At 44.5% G+C, this 22094-nt stretch overlaps 1 protein-coding gene across 3 annotated transcripts; it reads left to right on the forward strand.

Annotated features, from left to right (window-relative positions):
* The first annotated feature begins 2720 nt into the window (after positions 1-2720).
* On the forward strand, positions 2721-21332 carry TRIM63 (tripartite motif containing 63). Of its 3 annotated transcripts, none has more exons than XM_035119658.2 (9): positions 2721-3029; positions 10356-10525; positions 11933-12101; positions 14244-14339; positions 14616-14849; positions 16389-16411; positions 17266-17390; positions 19810-19925; positions 20653-21332. In XM_035119658.2, the coding sequence occupies exons 1-8, from the start codon at positions 2871-2873 to the stop codon at positions 19914-19916; spliced, it is 1083 nt and encodes a 360-aa protein (XP_034975549.1). In that variant the 5' UTR covers positions 2721-2870; the 3' UTR covers positions 19917-19925; positions 20653-21332. The 3 variants fall into 3 exon arrangements, with proteins under 3 accessions (XP_034975549.1, XP_034975550.1, XP_034975551.1); XM_035119659.2 differs by having other exon boundaries at positions 19810-19881; XM_035119660.2 differs by lacking the exon at positions 19810-19925.
* Positions 21333-22094: the final 762 nt, after the last annotated feature.

Raw genomic sequence — 22094 nt, forward strand, 5'->3', positions numbered from 1 at the left:
ATCTCAAGTTCACCTGATTGCCTCAAGATATACAAATGGCGTATAATTAATAATTTGAAGGTTTTGTGCATTCTGTGTTATATAGGAATACTGAAATGTGTCAAATGACTTTGGGACAAAGGGGGAAAGTGAATTGCAAGGACATTCTCTCTCCTTGACCTCAAGACTCTGTGCCCTAGGATTTAAAAGCAGCCGGAATTGTCTCAAGATCATGATGGCCTCAAGACATACAACTGATATATGATTATGTTTTATGTTGTGTGATATTCGACAGAAACATTGAACTATGTCTGACAGTATGTTATTTCCACAAGGAGGGGGGGGTGAACCAATTTTGTGTTTAGTTGTTTTTTAATGTTTAATGTATAGTGTCCCAATGTTTTTTTTGTATTATTGCCATGCATTGTATGCCTTTTAAAGGATCAGGATATTGCATAGTTCAGTATTTAGATTAGATCAAATTATGACCACATTTTCTTGTCCCACCTGGCACTCTGCAGTGTGCCAGCCTTCTTACACAATTTTAGATTGTTTAAATCATTTTACCAAGAATAAGCCCCAAGATCCATGAAACACCAGATAAATGAAGGTATTTATGTCTTGATTTAACAGGAATGATCCCTTTTAGAGTTAAATTTGACTAATTTGGACATGTTTTATGGGGCTGTATAAATTTTAATTTGGCTTCAGTTCTAATTGGGCAAGTGTATCCAAGGTGCAAGTAGCTTTCTTCCTTTAAGAGCAACTGGGCAACTCCCTACAGTGCAAGGCCAGAGCCTATAATAAAGGCCCATAGGAAGCCCAAGGCAAAGGCATCTCTCTCATGACATGTCCAAACCTGTGGCAGCTATGGGGGGTGCCAGGCGACATGGTCAATATGAAAGCCCTAAGGGGATTCACCAGGGATTGTTGCTGTTGTGCCACGATGGAGGTGTGCAACCAGAGGAGAGCTAGCTTTTGACACCTGAAGAACACACAAAAGGGTAAACAAACAAACTGCACTTTCCAGTCAATATTGGTGGACCATCCTGTTAAATGAAATACGTAGACCATTTTTGAGAAATGCTTCTCCCAAAGTACTAAAACAACACATCTGGTTATTCTTTTGTGGGGCAACAATTTTTAAGAAAAATTATAGCCCCAAATGGGGAATTGTTATAAGAATTTTGAGGTCATATCTATATATATATAATAATTGTTCATAAAACATGTACATGAATGTACAGAAACATGTCTGAAGCAGCACAGGAAAACAGGCCTGACTGACACCATTTTGACTCTCTCTGACCAGGTGTTCCTCTGCAAGGAAGAAGTGGGGTGGGGGGAACCTTCTCATTGTCTCAGGAATTAAAGTGATAATCCCTGGCATCCTGATACCTGACTGCCAGACAAAAGGGTGTGATTAACTTGGCTGGGAAACAGGGAAATGTAAATATCTCTCAATTTTGTTGATTAGGTTTTGGGGGGCAGGGGGCAGGGTCCAGACTGCTCAGATTACTGCCACCAGACCTCCCCTTTCATGATGTACCTATGATGAATCTAGGGAGGGGGGTCTTGGGCTACACCCCTTCTGTGACATATGGATGATGCTTCTGGGGGGGTGGGCTGAAACCAATTTCAAATCTCTTTTTAAGGACAAGACATCTTTGTTTGGGGTTCCTTCCTTGTTCTCCTGTGTGAGAGGAAGGACCCTGTTGCAACAGCAAAAATAAAAGTGCCTTGCTTCGTACGTCCTGGTTTGGTCTCTGTTATTTGGTGGGCAGGAGACGCTTAAATTTGTCTGCTTGCCTGGATCCTTGAGCTCTCCCTGGGTCAAGATCCATTTCTCTGGGTTCATAGGAACCAGCTTAAATTTTACAACAATAATTTTTGTAAACTTCTGTCACGTCACCTTTTAATCACCTTTTCTCTAAACTAAAAAGTCCCAAACACTGCAACCGTTCCTCACAGGGCAATCGCTCTATCCCCTTAATCATTTTGGTTGCCCTTTTCCAAACCTCTCTTCTGAACCTAAGATATCCTTTTTGAGGCGAGGTGACCAGAACTGTACACTGTATCCCTTCCCTCATGATCTCTAGTATGGGATTTGCCTTTTTCACAGCTGCTGCACACTAGGCCAACGTCTTCATTGAGCTATCAGCTACGACCCCAAGCTCCCACCATAAAACTGGTGGTCTGTCCTGTAAAAAGTCCTGCAGACTTTTTACTCTCAGTGGATACAGATCAGAGAAGAGAGGGCTGCGGCTTGAGATATGGGCAATGGGGCTGAGAGATTCCAGAGCCAACAGTAATAGGAGGAGGAGGAGATGTTAAGAGTCTGTGGAGGTGCTGAAAATAGCAAACAATTTTGTTGAGTGCTTTGAGTTTAACCCTCGGTTTTCTGGAAGTCAGGGGTGACAGGCGGGCTCATGTTGCCTCTTTTAACTCCCTGGAAAGTGTGACTGTGTTTACACAACGATGTCTCCAATTTCTTTGTCCCAAAAGACACTGCCGGCTGCAGCAGAGGAGGAAAATAATATACATCCCTGGAAGTTGACTTCCCAGCCTTCGAACAAATTGTCCTCAGCCTTGTTTACAGACCTCTCTCTGGAGGGGTCACCCCTCCCCATGTGACAGAATGTCAGCCTTTAGGAAACACGACCCTCTTCCCAACTGATCCTGCCAGCCAAGGCACATGTGACTCAGATGATATAAATAGAGCAGAGGAGCTGTCTCAGACAAAGTGCAGAAGCCCAAAGGTTTGCTTGAAGGGTCAGCGCACACAGTTCTAGAACCCAGACGCAGACGGTAAGACCGTCCGCACGGAGTCTCTCTGCAGTCGCTTAAAAAGAAAAGAAAAAGGATATAATTTGGAAGCACCGAAGGGGGCAATGGATTACCAGTCGAGCATCATCCGGGACTCTAACCCCATGGAGAATCTGGAGAAACAGTTGATTTGCCCCATCTGCCTGGAGATGTTCTCCAAGCCTGTGGTGATCTTACCATGCCAGCATAACCTCTGCAGGAAATGCGCCAACGACGTCTTCCAGGTTAGTATTGGCCAGTCCTAGCATTGGCCAAGGTGTGTGCTGGGATGACCGGGGGGGGTGTTGTGGGGGTGCTGTGGGTGTGTTTTAGGTGGGGGGAGAGCAGCGGGGAGTTTTGCCACTTAAATGTATAGACCACCTCTGTGCAAATTAAGATGCAACCCAACCTAAAAAGAAGAAGGAGGGGGAAAGGGTAGAAGATCTGGGTTCATCCCCGAACAATATCCCCCGTGTGGTGTGCATATCTCAGGTTTGTGGATTCTACTGGGAGGGGGGCAGTTACCAGAACCCTGAGGTCCCCCCTCCCAAGTGGGTACAAACTAATAGCTTCACTGAGCTACAATTCCCAGCACCCTTAACAAACTACAGTTCCAAGGATTCTTTGGGGAAGCAATGAACTGTAAATGTGCTTCAAATGTACAGCCTACATGCTCCTATCCATGCTTATTCAGAAGCAGGTCCCACTGATTTCAACAGGACTTCCTTCCAAGAATGCTTGCCTAAGACGGCAGTCTTTGACTTATGGCCAAGTGAGCATGGTTAGGGTCCTAGAAAGAGATCAACAGCCCTCCTCACATGTTATTCATGTGCAAAACCTAAGTGTACAGAGCAGGGAAAGGGAGCCTCCATCCCAGGGGCCAAATGCAACCTTCTGGGCCTCTCCCTCTGGCCCTTGGACCTCTCCCAGGTCCCACCCTTGTACTGCCACACACCCTGTCCCCAGGCCACGTCCCTCACTGGCCCTGCTTTGCAGGCCCCTTGGGTGCTTCTGCCTGGCTGGAATGTGCCCTTGAACTCTGATATTGTTTATTGCTTTCCTAGAGGGGTGTGTGCGAGAGTGTGTGTATTAAAATGAGCCAACAGCAAAAATTACCTGGGTTGCTGAACCCACTTTTGCCTCTGGTCCCGCCCACATCAGGACACCTGGCTGTGCTGGTATACCGATCACATGGAGCCTCTTCTAGAGAGCAGGAGCTCATGCGTTGGGCTTTTCTCTTCCACAACATACAGCTGTGAAAGAAGGGAAGATGTCAGGGGTGGAGCTTGAAAAGTCCCCCTGCTCCTCATGCTTCTTATGCCCCTTATGCACACCAGTAATAGGTGAAGAGCCTACTATGCCATCCTGTCATCCTTGGGTGGGACTTTGTATCTTAAATCATAGACCTATATGTCAATAGCAACAGAATTTTTGCTCGTTAACCAATCGGTTGCATAGAAACAGTAACAAAATTGGTATATGCAAAATGCATTAACCCACTACAAAGTGCACTATTCTGTTACAACTGCCTGTCACTTATTACCATTCATTATAATCTAAAATGGTAAGTGCATGAGCCTGAGGGATAGCTCAGTTGGTAGAGCATGAGACTTAATCTCAAGGTTGTGGGTTCGAGCCCCATGTTGGGCAAAGGATTCCTGCCTTGCAGGGGGTTGGACTAGATGACCCTCACGGTCCCTTCCAACTACAATTCTATGCTTCTATGTCTTCTGCTTCCATAAAGCCATTTAAAATTTAATACCCTGTTGAAAGCCGCCCAGAGTGGCTGGGGAGGATAGGCCAGATAGGGTATAAGTAATAAATTATTATAAAAGTTTTCACAGCCCTAAGTGTCACATAATAGTCTGGTTCATCCAATATGTACCAGTTTCTTATTTATCCACTTATACAATGAAGAATGGTCTCCATCATAGTGTTATATACCTACAAATACTCAAAGGCCAATGCGCCCCTTTTATATGAGTGTGGAAAAGATTTCCCTTGACTCGAGAAAACCAAGCTCTGTCCCCAGAAGGACTCAAAGATACCAACGGAGCCAGAGAATTCCATGAAACCCCTCTCCCAACTGCCTGAATACCCAGCCCCCAAGATCAGGTTGTCAAATGCAACGTTGCCATTTTCTAGTTGAAAATAAAAAATCTCAACTCAACCTTGGTGCTACATGGCCTGGAATTGCCAGCAGGGAAATAGCTGTTTAGTCTGTTGTGAGGCCTTAAAACAGGAGTAGCCAAGGTGGTGCCCGCCAGGTGTTGTGGACTACAACTCCCATCAGCCCCAGCCAACATGGTCAGGGAAGATGGGAGTTGTAGTCCAACAACGTTTGGAGAGCACCACCTTGGCTAGTACAGCTGCCTTAGACTTAAAACTTTATTATGGGATTCACTTTTGTGAACTAAAGGAAGTGCACTCCAATCCACAAAAGTTTATGCCATAATGAAACGGTTAGTCTTTCACAATATTATTTGACGTTTTACAGAATGATCCAAGTAGGGTTCCCCTCTGGCTAATTCCAAGCGCAGTTCCGTGTTCTTATTTCATCCCTGAACAGAATGTTATGTTCTGAAAGAAATCACCCTCTGCCCAATCCCATTAATTGATCTATTGACTCAATAACTGGAAGGACAAGATGAGCCAGCATTGAGGAAACTCATTAGCAGCATTGTGCCAAAATGCAAGAAGGAAATGAAAAAGGATGTACTGTATCAATGTACTTTAGTTGCAACATGAGTTAAATATAATGAAAATCATGATAACTGTGAAATATCCTTCATTACTTTTGCCAGGGGTCTCATCCCCTTGAAAATTCAAATTTCAGTTTGTTGAAGTGCACCAAGACCACTTCCCAAGAGAAGCTGTGGCCAGGAGCCAGTTGATAAGAGTGCTGGGCCTCTAGGGGGCCTGTTTAACTTCTTACACCGCCTTCCCAAAGTGTGTTGATTGTTGTTGCCAAACCTCCAAGGCAACAAAACAAGGAGAGGCAGGAAGGAAAACCCAGGGGCAGAGGAGAAATTGGATTCTGTTTGCTGGGACAGGGAGATTAAAGTATTCCAAGGGTCTTACAGTTTGACAGCCAATTGTGGAGGGGAAGGCAGGGAGTGAGGTGCTTGTTGAAACCCAAACCAGACCTGTTGTTCCTTATCACCAAGGGCTGCTTCTCGCAAGATGGCTTCCTGCATAGGCATAATTTCCATCCAGGAAAACCCACATGTCCACTGGGTCATGTGACAAATACATGTGTGAATGTGTCATTTGTAGATTTTTTTTTAAAGAAAAGAAACTAATTACAGTGGTGCCTCGCTAGACGAATGTAATTCATTCCACAGGTCTTTTCTTATAACGAAAAATTCGTCTAGCGAATCCCATAGGAATGCATTGAATTTTTTTTGATTTTTTTTTTTTGCCCATAGGAACGCAATAATTGAATTTCAATGCATTCCTATGGGAAACCGCGATTTGCTAGACGAATTTTTCGTAAAACGCATTCGTCTAGCGAGGCAACCTCCGTTAGAAAAAACATTTCGTTAAGCGGAAATTTCGTTAAGCAGGGCATTCGTTAAGCGAGGCACCACTGTAATACTTTCATGGAGGAGAACCATCTGGTGTGAAGATACCTCATGAGCTTCTAGAAGCAGAGTTTTAGGGAAAGCCGGTCCACAGTTTTACCTAATGCGTTTTTGTGCATCGCAACAGTCAGAAAAGTGCAGATTTCAGAGGATGCTGGTGTTTCAGATCTCATGTTGCTTTGGAACGTGCAAATTTATTTTATTTTTTAAAAAAATAAACTTATTTTTTTGCAAGAATTTACAAACAATTTGCCATACACAAACCAAAAAATATATAGTAAATAATAATCAAAAATTATCACAACCTAACAAAAAATACAACAAATAATAAATAATCTTTGCTTAATCGAAAGGCAATTTACATCTCATCAACCACCCCCACCACCCACCCTCCACCCACCCTATTGTGTTTTCCAGCCAGTCTTATATTGCGCCTTTTTACTCTTCCTTTACTCATATGTATACCTATATCCTCTCTGTCCCTTTTAATATTCATTGGTTTGGGCCTTCATATATCTATTGATGGAACGTGCAAATTTGATAGATTCTCTTTTAAATGAATTGAATTTCTCCCCCATCTCTGGCTGTCACAGACTTCTTCTTCCTTTATGATAAGACCCTTAAAACAGCCCTGCTAGATACTCTAAAGGCCTACCCTAGCCCTGCATTCTGTTCCCACAATGGCCAACCAGATGCCTCCAGGAAGCTCACGAACAGGGCAAGGCAGCAGTGACCCTTTCCTGCTCTTGCGTGGCAGTAAATGATAATCAGTGACATACCAGATCCAAAATCTGGAGAAGGTGCATAGTCATAGTGATGAGCAGCCATGGATAGACCTACAGAATCTTCCTTCCCACCAGCATCCATTTTGTACTGCTGGCAGTTCATGGTGCAGTCACAAGAAGCTATTGTAAAATAAATAAATTCCAACACTGTTTCAGCTCCTCTTAAATAACAAAACACTTCTTTCCCTTATAATCCCCCACTTGAACCATCTCTACCGGTAACACTGAAATTAACCTGTTGCTCAAAAGTTGGATCTGAGCTCTGCTAAAGAGGATTGGAGCAAGTGGCCTGTTCCTATTAAGGGTTGTCCAACCCATTCAGATTTGCTCATCAACAGGCTGAAAATTAATCAAGGGCTGGAGCGGCTTCTCTCACAGTCATTATCTAATGGATGTGATTTGCAGCAGGCACAGGATGGACCAAAAGAAAGTACTTCACACCCCACACTCTAGCTTAGATGGGCTTTTAAAAAGGAATTAGGTCAGGGATAGGGAACTGGGGAGCTCCAGTTATTGTTGGACTCAAGCTCCCATCTGCCCCAGCTAGCATGGTCAATGGCCAGGAATGATGGGAGTTGTAGTACAGCAACATCTGGAGGGTACCGTGTGTTGTCCATCTCTGGGTCATAGAAATTCATGGAGCATAGACTTAAATTCAATGGGTATTATCCATGATGAAGTGTGGGGCACCTTTCACACTCCAGAGCAGGCATCCCCAAACTTCGGCCCTCCAGATGTTTTGGACTACAATTCCCATCATCCCTGACCACTGGTCCTCTTAGCTAGGGATCATGGGAGTTGTAGGCCAAAACATCTGGAGGGCTGCAGTTTGGGGATGCCTGCTCCAGAGGTTGCTCAGCTGCTTTGGACTTTAGTCTTATTCAGCAAAGAGCTATTTTTGCGTTCTTCAGTTCTTGTCTTTATAAGTTAGGGATGGGGCGGAAATCTGCCACTTTCAGTTTCTCCTGTTTCTAATCTTAAATTCAATTCACATTTCTGCAGCAACTTGCAGTTATTATTATTTTAATCCTCATGAAAAGTATTCAGCATTTTAGTGTAGATCAGGCATAGGCAAACTCCGGCCCTCCAGAAGTTTGGGGCTACAATTCCCATCATCCCTGACCACTGGTCCTGTTAGCTAGGGATGATGGGAATTGCAGTCCCAAACATATGGAGGACTAGAGTTTGTCTATGCCTGGTGTAGAACTCTCCTTATATACACATTTTTTGCAGCTTTGACTCGTGTGCTCATTTTTGCAAGCAATTACAGTATCTCCTAGTACAATGCATTTTTGTATGTTATCTTCACCAATACATTCATTTTTATGCACATCTCCCCCCCTTATATATGCATTTTTGTTACATTGGTTGTTGAACTGCATCAGAAAATTTGGAGGTGTGAATGTTGATGGATGGCTGTGTTTTGGTTCTCATACATTTTCAGAAAGTGCAAATTGTGATGAATTCAGCTTTAAATGTGAGGCGAATCAAACTTCTCCTGCATTACTAGTTAAAACAATAATAGTTACTAAGAAGTTACTTTAAAAAAGGAATTCTTGAACTGTCAAACTAGGCGCGGAAATATTAGAACTTTGGGAAAAGAATGTTTTAACCGGGAAAAGTGACGTTGGATTTTATAAATAAATAAAGGACTAAGAAGTAATTAAAGGATTGAAGCAGACTTGGCAAGGAATGTGCGCCATCTTTGGGAAAAGACACCATGCGCCCTCCATTGTAACCTGAGAACACAAAGGAATTGGACAGACATAACAATGAATACCCAGCTGGATAACGATAGACTGCAACTTTTGTTGCAATTAGTTCAAGAGCTGGGAGAAGATGTTCAGGAATACGGGAGACAGACACAATGTCTTAAAGAAGTGATACAAAAGTTTCCCCTAAATGATACTTTGGAATTACAAGATGAGACAGAAGAGCCGAAAATTGAAGAACCGGAGCAACTTGTGGGAGAAGTTGCAAAGGACATTGAGCTTACGCAGATGGCTTCGACTCAGAATCCTGGACTCTCAGTGGGAGAGGGAGTCCAGATTCTGGTCAAGGTTAATCAGACAAAGATAGAAGTTTTGAGAAAGTTATGGCTTTGGGGGGGAGAAGAGAAGAAAGTCGGGAAAGGGAGGTGGAGAAAGAGATTTGAACAACAGAAGAAAAAGTGGAAAGAGGGAGGGGGCATGGAGTGGGTAAGGGATGGAGTGGGGTGAAAAATAAAATGAATTTTAACAGGGGATGATTTAAATGGTTTGAAAACGGATTGTTAAAAGGAGCTGGCCAAAGTTTGCAGGGAATCGCCAATCAGGGGAAGGAGGGGGGTGTTTAGAAAGGATTCAATATATTATACGGTGATTTTAGTAAGTAAAAGATTGGGAATATTTTTTAGGGAAATTATAGGCTAAGGGGTTTTAGTTTAGATATTTGATTGAATATTTTTTGGATAGAAGTTTATGTAAGATGAACATAATTGATTAAGTAATAATTTATGTTACGACATAAGGGTAATTGATTAAATGAGAAAATTGCTGAAGTGGGGTTTAAAATGAACTCGGGGAGGGAGGGACGGGGAAGCCGAAGTTATGTTAATGATTATTAGATAAGATTTAAAGAATTTTTTCTTTTTCTTTTTGCTGTTTCCTATTTTTCTTTTTTCTTGTTTTCTTTTATTCTTTTTTTCCTTGTGCCTTTTTTTTTAAAAAAAAGTTTTATTGTTCTTAGGATAATTGCTTATGTTATGATGATATGAAAAATGTCTAAATTGAAAATCTTCAATAAAAATTATTTGAAAAAAACAACAAGAAGAATAGTGAACCGGTAGACCTCCAGGTTTTACCAGTATTCAGCTACAACACAGGTGGGGAAATCTCAGCATCAGGAAGACATGTGAAAAATCCAAAAAGAGTAGATAACATCTGGTCGGATCATCCACTTGGCCAGCTTTCCAATGTCATGCTCTGATACAAGTGCAAAGCATGATGGGGTTTTCCCATCCCATAAGGACAACTATGAATCATTCTTTCAAGGGTCACCGGATAACTGTGATGATACTTGAATAGTTGAGCCCTCACGTCATCCTTTCCAGGCCAAACAGTGGTAGGATTGGTAGTTTTGTGGGGTCCTTTGTGATTTATTTATTATTATTTATTGGGAAGATTACTGAACTTTGCCCTTACATTGTTGATGGCACTTGCAGGCTGCTAACCCATACTGGCAAACGGCCCGGGGGACTACCATATCAGGGGGACGGTTCCGCTGCCCCTCCTGCCGCCACGAAGTCATCCTGGACCGCCACGGAGTCTATGGCCTGCAGAGGAATCTACTGGTGGAGAACATCATTGATATCTACAAGCAGGAATATACCAGGTTTGTATCACAGCTGCCTTCCTCCTGTTTGCCATAGCTCAAGGGGGAAGTCATAGCTCAGAGGCAGAGCATCTGCTTTGCATGCAGAAGATTCCACATTCAATCCCCAGCATCTTCAGGTAAGCCCGGGAGACGCCTCGTCTGAAACCCTGGAAAGCTACTGCCAACCAGTAGACAATACTGAGAGAGATGGGATAAAGGCAGCTTCCTGTGCTTTGAGGGAGAAGCATGGTTGTCATTCATATTTGGGAAGGATCCATTTGTTAGAAAGCGGGCAGGAAAAAGCAGACCTGTACAGGAACACTGGGAGGACTATAGGAACCCAGCACACATGCACCAATCCATTTCCATTAGAGGAAGTGGAATTATTAGAGAGGTATCTGAATATAGTAGGGGAGGCACTGATGATGCTTTGTGGGGGAGTGGGGTGTCATTAAGTCCTGCCCAGAGTGAAGAAATAGCATTGGCTTCCAAAAATAAGATCAACAGCTCTGCAGAGCCAGAGTTAGCTTCTTGGACACTTTGGCACGCACAGAAGCAAGGTCTAAACATAACCTCAGTGTGGAGGTTAATATTAGAGAGGTGCTGGGAGTCATTCCAATTCCTACTGTACAAAGAGATGGCCAGGGTCTAGTATGTCAAATCCATCCCCCATTATATTCTTGCAGAGAAGCTGGTAAATGTGGACTGGATAAAGTAACTGTTAAGTAGATTTGTAGCTGATTGACAAACCCAGAGACTGCTCACTAACAGTTCCTCGTCATCCTGGAAAAGAGTGACAGGTGGTTCTATCCTGAGTCCGTTGTTGTTCAACGTCTTTATAAATGACTTGGAAGAAGGAATTGAGGGGATGCTCATCAGATTTGCAGATGAGCAAACCAGTGTGAACTGAACACACAACTATCCTTTGAAATCTGCACTTCTCCAAATTTTGTGATGCAAAAAGCATGCCAAAAATGAATAGATGAGCGAAAATGATGTACAAAACTACATCATATGGGGGAGGGGGAAGCTTGCAAAATGGATATATTAGGCAAGATGTGTACAAAGATGCATAGCTGAGAAGAAATGTGCACACGAAAAATAGTGTGGCCTTTTTAAAAGGAAAAAAAATATTAGTTGATGTGGAATTGGAATGGGGAAATGAGAAGCAGAGAAAGACAGAAATTGACAGATTTGTGCATCTCTGTTGTAGCGGTTGGTTGCTGATGGAGAAACACACCTGAGCCACTGTTCCCATTTAACCAAACTCACATGTGAACTCTGGCTTTATTCCCATAAATAAAAAGACGTCATTAAGATGAGAAAAGAGGAGGGAATGTGTGTGCTTGTCTTTAAACAGAAGTTCATTATGTCCAGGACTAAGGGTCTCATCTGTCCAACTGGCTTCTTTTGTGTTTTCTCCAGCCGACCCCTGAAGAAAGGAAACCACCCAATGTGCAAGGAACATGAAGATGAGAAGATCAACATCTATTGCTTAACTTGTGAGGTGCCCACCTGCTCCATGTGCAAAGTCTTTGGGGCTCACAAAGACTGTGAAGTGGCGCCCCTTCAAAGTGTCTTTCAGGGCCAAAAGGTACCAGCTGTTGCTTTCAACGGCTTTACACTCGTTTTCAAACTTTTTATTGATTGATTGATTTATTAATTTTTGCCTCCAGAAAACCCTTCCCCCCCCCCAATTGGCTGATCTGCAGGGGAACTCCAAAGCCCTTGCCATGGAAAGTCTGCAGGTTGTTGAACATTATTACAAGAGCAGGGAACCTCAAACCTAGGGGCCAAACACGGCCCTCCAGTCTTCTCCACCCAACCTTTGGGACTCTCCCTAGGCCACCCTTTTGCACCTCTATCCAATTGCCAAAAAAGGGACCCTGCTTTCTTCACAATGTAAATAAATAACCCTACCGAAACCTCCCACACATGGCTGGCTTGTTGGTGGTAGGGCATAAGCTGTCTTTCAAGGAAAGCTGTTGTTCACCATTACTGATCTTCTCATTGAGGAATCCTTGATAAGCTTTGGAGGAATCTCAAGGGGTAGTTAGACCATTTTTTATTCCAGAGCTAATTGTCTTATTGATGAGGAGGGGACTCTTAAGGTGGCAATGGGCATTATTTCACTTGTGGCAAGCCAGACCTGCTATGTTTTGGTACCCACCCGCTCAGTCTCCCAAGTGGGGCCCTGGATTTCTGCCCCAAAGTCCTACCTGGATGGCGCAAGTATTGGACACTACCACATTAGAGCGAAAAGGGGACCCATTAGGAAACCTTGGTGCATTGCCCAAGGACAAAAGGGTTCAGTCCCTTGACCTTAGAGGGGTTCACATCTCATTGCTTGGCATGCAGATGGAGAAGGAGGGAGCATCTCCCATTTGGGCTGAGAGGTGATTGGAGACATCAGGAGGTGCTGCGCTGTGCCTTTCAGGAATAGCCTTTGACCGCTAACACAGCTGGTATGGATATACACAGATGACTGCAGTCTCCAAGCAGCTACCAGCAGATTATATTTAGAGTCACTTGAGAGCGGTGGTGGACCCCTCAGAAAGGCATTCAGTCCCAAAGGAGCAGCTGTGAGCAGGGCTGGGTGGCTGGAGGTCTTTCCCTGGTCTTATTGGATGTGTGCCATGATTTATCTCACAGGAGTCAAACAAATCAATCACTGGGTCCCTTCCCCACTGCAAGCACAGCGAAGGGCCATAGCCCAATGGTAGAGCATCTCTTTGGCATGCAGAAGGCCCCGGGTTCATTTTCCGGTGTTGAGAGTAGAACCCGTGTGTGGAAGTTGCAGCTATAAAATAAATAAACCTGCCATGCAGGGATAAGTTGATCACCTAATGGCTTCGTCACCATTCACAGCTCACAGTGCAACTCATCCTTCTCACCACAAAGCTAGGTTGAGCTTTGGCCAATGTCAGTTGCACTGTTTGCGTCATGATAGGGACAAAACAATTGCCCCAAGGCCCACTCACCCAACCAACCCAGGCCAAGCTGTGCACGGCACAATGTCCATGTGAGAGCCACAGTTCAGACAGCTTTTTGGATCCCTGGAGGAGGAGGAGGAGGAGGTGGGGGCGGCGGCAGGGTGTGTGTGTTGCCAAGCGTCCAGGTGACAAAAGACCATCTGTGCTGGCTTCTGCTTGGTGAAAAGCACATTGTCTCCCAGGGGCTGAAAGGATCATGTGAAGGTGTCTTCAGAAGCCATCAGGTCTGCAAGGTGTTGAATTTGCAGGGAGCATGAGGAGAGGGGTTTGCAGAAGCAACCACTGAGCTGAGGTTTTCTTAGCAACATTCTCTGTTTCCTTAATAAGTCCTGCCCCATTCTTTCAGAGACATGGGGTCTTGGGCTGTGATGTGCTGGGGGCAAATGGCACCTGAGTTAATAATGATAATGATAAATGTTTTCTGCACTGTACAACCCCCTCCCAAGTACCTGCCACCAGTTTACAGTCTAACTAGACATGGCATGAAAGGGAAAGGGGCTAGAGGAGAAAGGGAAGCAAGCCAATCTAGGCTGGGGCTGTTTGTATTACAAGTCCCCCCAGCCCTGTCCTGACCCAAATTAGAGGGTTCCTCTTTATCTCCTCTATTAGGACCTTTCATTTATTCCCATAGCCATCCCTTCTTTCACTATTATCCAGAGAAACAGCATGGCATGCCCTTTCTCTCGAAGGGGAAGGGGCACGCAGGATTCCAATCTATTTTTGTTGCCTTCTCTCACACACAGACGGAGCTGACCAACTGCATCTCTATGTTGGTGGCAGGCAATGACAGAGTGCAGACGATCATCAACCAGCTGGAAGAGTCGTGCAAAGCCACCGAGGTGAGGAATGCAACAAATGACTGAGCCCTTGGAAATCTGAGCGGCGGAAGGGAAACTCAACTCTGAGAAATGGCTGGTGCAGGTGTTGACAGGCCGGGGGGGGGGGCGTTGGGGAGGAGAAAGATGTCTGCCTGTCTCCGAAGTTCACTGGCTTCCCTCTTTTTCCAAATCTGGACAGCTAAATCAGGGGAGAAGTCTGCTACTCCATTTAGGCAAAGCAGTCGCTGCAAACCCGCCATGTTCCTCATCCACTTCTTTCCTCTCAATCCCTGGCAGGAGAATGGCCGGCAGGTCAAGCAGGACTTGTGCGAGAAATTTGAAGCCCTCATTGCCACTGTAGAGGAGAAGCGGAGTTGGCTGCTGGAGCGCATCTCCAAGGCGCAAGAAGAGAAAGTTGGCTTCATGCAGACCCTCATCCAGCAGTACAAAGACCAACTGGAGCAGTCTAGCAAGCTGGTGGAGAGCGCCATCCAGTCCATGGAGGAAGAGGCAGGAGCTGCTTTTCTCTTGGTGAGGCAAACCTTATGGCCAACCAGGTGTTGGCTGGACTACAACTCCCATCATAACTAGCCATTGGGGTTGCTGGTGGGGGCTGATGGGAGCCCAGCGGCATCTTGATAGCTATAGGTTCTCCAGCCCTGTGCTAAGGAAGTGGAGTGGGCGGCCAACTCCTCTTTGTCTTCTGGCTGGAGACCAAGACCAGATTGCCCTCCTGCTCCCTTCCATAGCTGCAAGAAACTCGGTGCAGCAGGCCTTGACAATCATAATCATAACTGCAGGATTTTCTTTTATGACCATTGTGGGTCCATCACTGGCAGTAGGGAGGGATGGTTGCTTGCACATCAGGAACCTTTAGCTCTGCCGAGGCACTGTTTTTCTACTGGAAGTAGAATTTAAAAGGCTGATTCCACATGGGGCAACATACCATTCCATCCATGTCCAGCAACGGCCATCCTCCTGGCCTAGATCAGGGGTGGGGGGAACCCTGCCGGCCAACTTTGACAGATGGACTGGGCAATCCAGCTGTCAGTCACATGACACCGTTGTGATGGCAGATGACTCACAAAGCAGGTTGCCCTGCCCACCTGCTGAAATCCCTTGCGCAGGGTTCTCAAGATGTTGGAGGTGCAGCAGGAGACACCCAAAACAGCTCACAACAGAGCCATTTGCAAGTCTCCTCCAGGGTGGAAAGGAGCAGCACAAGGGGACTTCAAAGAGCACTGCTGGGAGCAAGAAACCGTTGACATGAAATAGAAACTGCTTCCCCCTCCTTGAGCAAGCCACCCCCCCCACCTATCAGCTGATGGGTTGTTGGGAGCCCACCTCACTTCAGCAAAGGAACAATTGGGAGCCCATTTTAGTCTCCTGATCGTTCCTTTGTAGCCTCGCCCTTCCCTGTTCCACACTGTGCCACCCTCTTCGCTGCATCTCCCTCCTTCTTCCAGGAAGCAGCAGCAACTCACCTGCCAGGCGGCCAGGTAAATGTCTCCACCCCACCATCTACTATTAAATTCTGCTGAGTGCTAGCACCAATCACAGTTGAGGGAGAGAGGGACTTTACCCAAAATAAGTCCAAGGGAGACCTTGCGTATCCTTTTTCAACTCTCCACCTGCTGCTTTAGGAGACCCAACCTCCAAACTGGCCTCTAGATCAAAATATTTGAAAAGAATCACTTAGCATATGCCAAATACCATATAAATGCTATCTCAGTAGTTCCAACAACAACCCTGGAAGGTAGGCCACTATGAGACTAAAGGAGAAACACAAGTTCTAATCCCCCTTCAACCAGAAAACTCATTAGAAAACCTTGGGCTATCACTCAGCCTAACCTACCTCATAAGGTTGTTGTGAGGATGAAATAGGAAGGGGAAACCATGTATGTTGCCTTGGATCCCTGGAGGAAGGGCAGATGATCAAAGCAGGTCAAACTTTTAAGATACTGCCTCTAAGGGGTGGGTGGAAGCAGTTTTAAAGTGAAATGTCTTTATCCACTAATGATCACTCTCTGTCCCCCCCCCCCTCTCCTCCCTCTTTCTTCCTCATTCCAGTCTGCCAAGCAGCTCATTAAAACGTAAGTCCTGGAACATAATTTTCTAAATTGCAGCTTCAGTGTGCAAATAGTAATGCTGTTCTTCTCAATGAATACAGGATCCTAATGAGAAGTTCTCTCTGATTGAAAGCTTAAAAACAAGGCTCCTTTTCAGAGCTGACCAGCTTAGAAGGGGTGTGCTGTTTTTTTGTTTCTTTGCTGAGTTGTAATACTCCTCCTTGCAGAAATTGAGAGGCAGAATAATGATCATAAAGTATGCTTTATTCAGTTTGCATTAAATGTGAACCTTCCATATCCCCACTTCCTCTTGTTCCGCTTCTTCCACACACCCTCCAGAAAACTTCTCTTTAGTGCTCTATTGGAGCAAACAGCAATTTGGGTTTTCTCTGGACTGATGTTTGCTCTGATTTAACACTAAAGAGTGGGTTTTCCCTGAGAATGGAGCAGGGTAAAGAAAAGAAAAAGGCTTGAACCCATGCCTAGAAAGTGCAGGTCAAGTGGGAAACTGCTTGGACTCCTGCTTTTTAGGCACAAAACAATCGGAAGTGTGGATCAACCCAATAGGTGAACCAAAGCAAAGCCATCCTTTGAAATAAATTTCAGGATGAGTTATAACCAAAAATGAAGCAACACAATGGGTTAATGAAGTTCTGGGAACACTCATCTGGGAAGAAGCCCCACTGAGCATACTTGTAGAACTTACTTGTGAGTGAATTACACTGCACAGGTGTGGTCCTCTACCTACTTACCTGGGGGCAAATCCCATTGAATTAAGTGGGGATTGACTCTGAGTAGACATGTATATGATGGCATTGGGAAACGCACTAAGAGCAGGAAGAAAAACAACATCTCTTTCCATTCTGTTTTCTCTGTAGAATTATCGAGGCATCAAAAGGGGCTCAATTGGAGAAGATTGAGCCAGGTTTTGAAAACATGGATTATTTTACCATAGACCTGGAAAACATTGCAGAAGCCTTGAGAAGCCTTGACTTTGAGGCAGGTATGGTAAACATGGCACCTTTTCAGTGTTCTTGTCATTTAAAGAATCTTTTCCCTCCAATTAATATTAACAACAACAACTTCCAAAATAATTTACAGATCAATAAAACCAAGACCAAGTCCCTACCCCCAGAATTCCAAATATACAACAGAAATGGAAACTAGATGAGTCAGTCACTAATACAAAAAAATCATTACAAGTTATCTCTCAAGCTATACTAAGTACTATTGCATGCCAGCTGTCAAACACCACCTATCAAATACTGACACCAAATTTCCTTCAGGGTTTCCTTGAAGGGGTCACATGCAGTTGTCAGATATACAGTGGGACCTCGGTTTACGAATTTTCGGTTTACGAACGCCGTGGATCCATCTGGAACAGATTAATCCACTTTCCATTACTTTCAATGGGAAAGTTCGCTTCAGTTTATGAACACTTCAGTTTAAGTACTCCGCGGACCGTCTGGAACAGATTAATCCACTTTCCATTACTTTCAATGGGAAAGTTCGCTTCAGTTTATGAACAGACTTCCGGAACCAATTGTGTTCATAAACCGAGGTACCACTGTATGGTGCATGCCTAGTAAATATTGAAAATATGTCAAGTGTTCTCCTGAGCAAACATTCATAATGGGAAATTTGCCAGAGAAAATTCCTTTTGTGTCTCAATCGCCTCTCCCAACTGCTCTGTGGCTAAGGTCCATTGCTCCCTACTAAGGACAGCTGCATCACCTTGTTTTCTGTTATTAGAGAGGTTGAGCAGACTAATGAAACTGCCTCTACTTGTAAGCCAACTGTCCTGCAAAACAAAGATAATGGATTATTAGCACAGTTAGAAATAATAAATAATATTTTCAAATACTGCCCCGTTAGGCACAAAAGGTTTTCAGAGAATCCCATGCATTGTTGCTTATGAGGAAGAGATCATAGCTCAGCAGTAGAGCATGTGCAAAATATGCAGAGCATCCCAGGTTCAATCCTCAGTATCTTCAGGTAGGACTGGAAGAGTCTTCAACCTGAAACCCTAGAGAGCCCCTGCCAGTCAATGCGCTCTACGTGGGGCTACCTTTGAAGGTGACCCGGAAACTACAACTAATCCAGAATGCGGCAGCTAGACTGGTAACTGGGAGCGGTCGCCAAGACCACATTAACACCGGTCTTGAAAGATCTACATTGGCTTCCAGTACGTTTCCGAGCACAATTCAAAGTGTTGGTGCTGACCTTTAAAGCCCTAAATGGCCTTGGTCCAGTATACCTGAAGGAGCGTCTCCACCTCCATCATTCTGCCCGGACACTGAGTTCCAGTACCGAGGGCCTTCTGGCGGTTCCCTCGTTGCGAGAAGCCAAGTTGCAGGGAACTAGGCAGAGGGCCTTCTCAGTGGTGGCGCCTGCCCTGTGGAACGCCCTCCCAACAGATGTCAAAGAGGAAAACAACTACCAGACTTTTAGAAGACATCTGAAGGCAGCCCTGTTCAGGGAGGCTTTTAATGTTTAATAGATTACTGTGTTTTATTTTTCTGTTGGAAGCCGCCCAGAGTGGCTGGGGAAACCCAGCCAGGTGGGCGGGGTATAAATAATAATAATATATTATTATTATTATTATTATTATTATTATTATTATTATTATTATTATTATTATTATTATTATTATCAGTGTGTAGACAATACTACCGGTAAACTGGGCAGACCAACTGTCTGATCTGGTCTAAGTCACCCTTCTGTGTTCCTTTGAAAGGATAGTTGTAGTGAGCAAACTGCTTTCCTCCCAGTGTTTTCTGCGAGGAACCATTGAGCACAGATGTTTTTTCATGCAGACGGTCTCCAGTTTGGTTCTTGGCATCTCGTTTAAAAGGGATCTGGTAAAAGGAAATGGAAAGACCTTAGCCTCAGCCACTGCCATTCATCAGAGTAGACCAGGGGTAGTCAACCTTTTTATACCTACTGCCCACTAATGCATCGTTCTTGATGGTAAAATTTCGTTACCGCCCACCAGTGCTCGATGGAAGGCGGATTCAGCTTGTGCCATAGAACCCCTTACCGCCCACCTAGAATCCTGAAACGCCCACTAGTGGACGTCAGGGACCAGGTTGACAACCCCTGGAGTAGACAATAGGGGAGCTACCATAATTGTTGGCTGTGCACACACCATACATTTAAAGCACACACATCCCTAAAAAATAATGGGAAGTGTAGTTTGTTAAGGGTGTTGTAGCTCTGTGAGGGGTGAACTACAGCTCCCCTGGTTATTTTGGGCTGGTGGTGTACTCTAAATGTATGTGGTGTGTTTGCAAGATCCTTCCTAACTGAACTCCTGGCATCAAATGTCAGTAGATGGTTCCTTCGTAGAAAAAGGTGGTTCTAAATCTCCTGCATTGTTTATCTCTCCGCCCGCCCGCCCCCCCCCAAAAAACCCTTTTAAGATGAGGAAGATGAAGAGCTGAATGAGGAAGAAGAAACAGAAGAGGGAGACCCACAAGATGAGAAGGTGGATGGTACGTGCATAACTGGAGCAAGCCTGAGCAAGTGAAAGAGAAAGGTGGATGTTGAGAAACTCTTTTAACTTTGGCTGCTCAGAGTATCCACGTTCTTGCAGAGGACTGGTGTTTGCGTGGCACCTTGAATCATGGCAGTGCTATTTTCATTTCAATACCGTGAGGGGGGGGAAATGGCACCCATGGGATGCCTTTTTGAGTTTTGCCCTTCCAGAACTTCACAGCTTTGGCTGCCATTGATGGAGGCAAGGAGATTCACAGTGCAATGTCACCCTGTCACTGGAACGCTGTTCTCAGCAAAGAACGCAGGCTAGATGAAAGAGAGGTCCCATCTGAACTATACATTTAAAGCAGTGTCATACCACCTTAAACAGCCATGACTTCCCCCAAAGAATCCTGGGAACTCTTTGAGAGCTGCAATTCCCAGAGTTCCCTTGGAAGAGAGACTGATCAACCCCTCTTCCCAGGGCACTCTGGGAATTGCTCTGTGAGGGGAAGAGTGCTCTGTGTAACTTGGGGTGAGCTACAGTTCCCAGAATTCTCTGTGGGAAGCTAAGTGGTATAAATGAGCTTTAAACGTATGGTGTGGATGGAGAAACAGTCTGCCCTCTTACAAGGCAACTGCCATCACCTGTTGGCCATATTAGTTGGAGGCAGAGCTGATGGGTTTTGGGGTCCAATAACAATTGGAGGGTCCACAAATTCTCCATCCTTTCCTTGTGTACTAAACTGGTTTCACTTACATGTATTTTCTACCTTTGTTTGTTTCAGGTCCTCAGTAACAAAGGAGGAGGGGAAAATGAATTCCAGAGGGAAAGGAGAAATTCTGCCTGTACGGACCGGGAAGATTTGGGGAGGGGGAGGAAGAGGGGTGTAGTGGGGTGGGACGCCCAAATTGAATGCCCAACAAGCAATGAGGAAAAGGAGCAAAACGAAGTTCAGCTGAAGAAGAGCCATTTGAGATGTGGAATTCTTGGCAGTCCAGAAAGAATACTTGCACAAGGACACTTTTATACACGGGTGCAAAATGGAACCTTTCATACATTTTATATGTTGTTGGTGTGCATGTTTTTGTACATAATTGTCATGCACTTGAATTTTTTTTGTAAAGAAAAAAAGATAAGCTTTTTCTCCCCTCAGTTTTTTTTTGGGGGGGGGAGGAGCATTCAGAGCACCCTTCCGCAGACCGAAGGATGCCAATTCTGGGAATTAGTTAGAGTTACTTTGCACTGCTTAGACTGGTAGGAAAAATGGGAAAGTTTTAGGGTTAGTAGACCTTAGCAAACCAACCGTACCAATAGTTTTAGTCAACTTTTTTGATCTTGGAAGAAGGATCTGATAAAAGAATATTATCTGCCTCAATGCCTGTAGATGAACTTTTAAAGGTGTCTGCCGATTTTACTTCTTTGTTGTATATAGTTAAAATAAAATGAATTCCAGTTTTATCTCAATTGGTTATTTATTTCAGCCAACCAATCTCTATTATTATGATCACAGATCAGCCACTAAGTTGCTGTACAGTTAAACAAATGCAGTTTTCAGGCCAAGAAAAGACTATTAGGAAGAATTACTTATTTAGAATATTTATAACCTGCCTTGCAAACAAATGATCCATACTTACCGTAAGTTATAATACTAGTTTGGGGAACTTTTGGTTCTCCTCTAGATCAGGGGTGGCCAACTCCCAAGTGATTGCAATCTACTCACAAGATTTAAAAACTGGCAATGATCTACCCCCTTTTTTGGGGTTCAGGTCAAAGTTGTTGAGCTTTTTTGAGGGAGGAGGAAGGCCTGTTTTTGGGGGGTGCAGGGCTGAAATGTTTTTTTAGCTTTTTTAGGGGAGCCAAAGTTGTTGAGCTTCTTTGGGGGGAGCCAGTTATCTGCCAGTGATCTACCGGTAGATCCCGCTCCACCTGTTGGACGTGCCTGCAATGTTGCTAAACTACAACTCTCATTAGTCCCAACACACTGGTCCTGAGTCGTTTAAGGCTGTATAGGTCAAAATCAGCATTTTGAATTGGGCCCGGAAACTAAATGGCAGCCAGTGCAGTCAGGCCAGGATTGGTTTAACATGCTCAAACCATCTTGACCCATTGGGCAAACTGGCCACTGAATTCTAAGCTATCTGAAGTTTCCAAACAGTCTTCAAAAGCAGCCCTATGCAGTCATCCAGGCACATCCAACTGGCTCCCCCCAAAGAAGCTCAACAACTT

This window comes from Zootoca vivipara, chromosome 6 (genome assembly GCF_963506605.1).
Source record: "Zootoca vivipara chromosome 6, rZooViv1.1, whole genome shotgun sequence".
In the NCBI taxonomy this organism is placed as follows: Eukaryota; Metazoa; Chordata; class Lepidosauria; order Squamata; family Lacertidae; genus Zootoca; species Zootoca vivipara.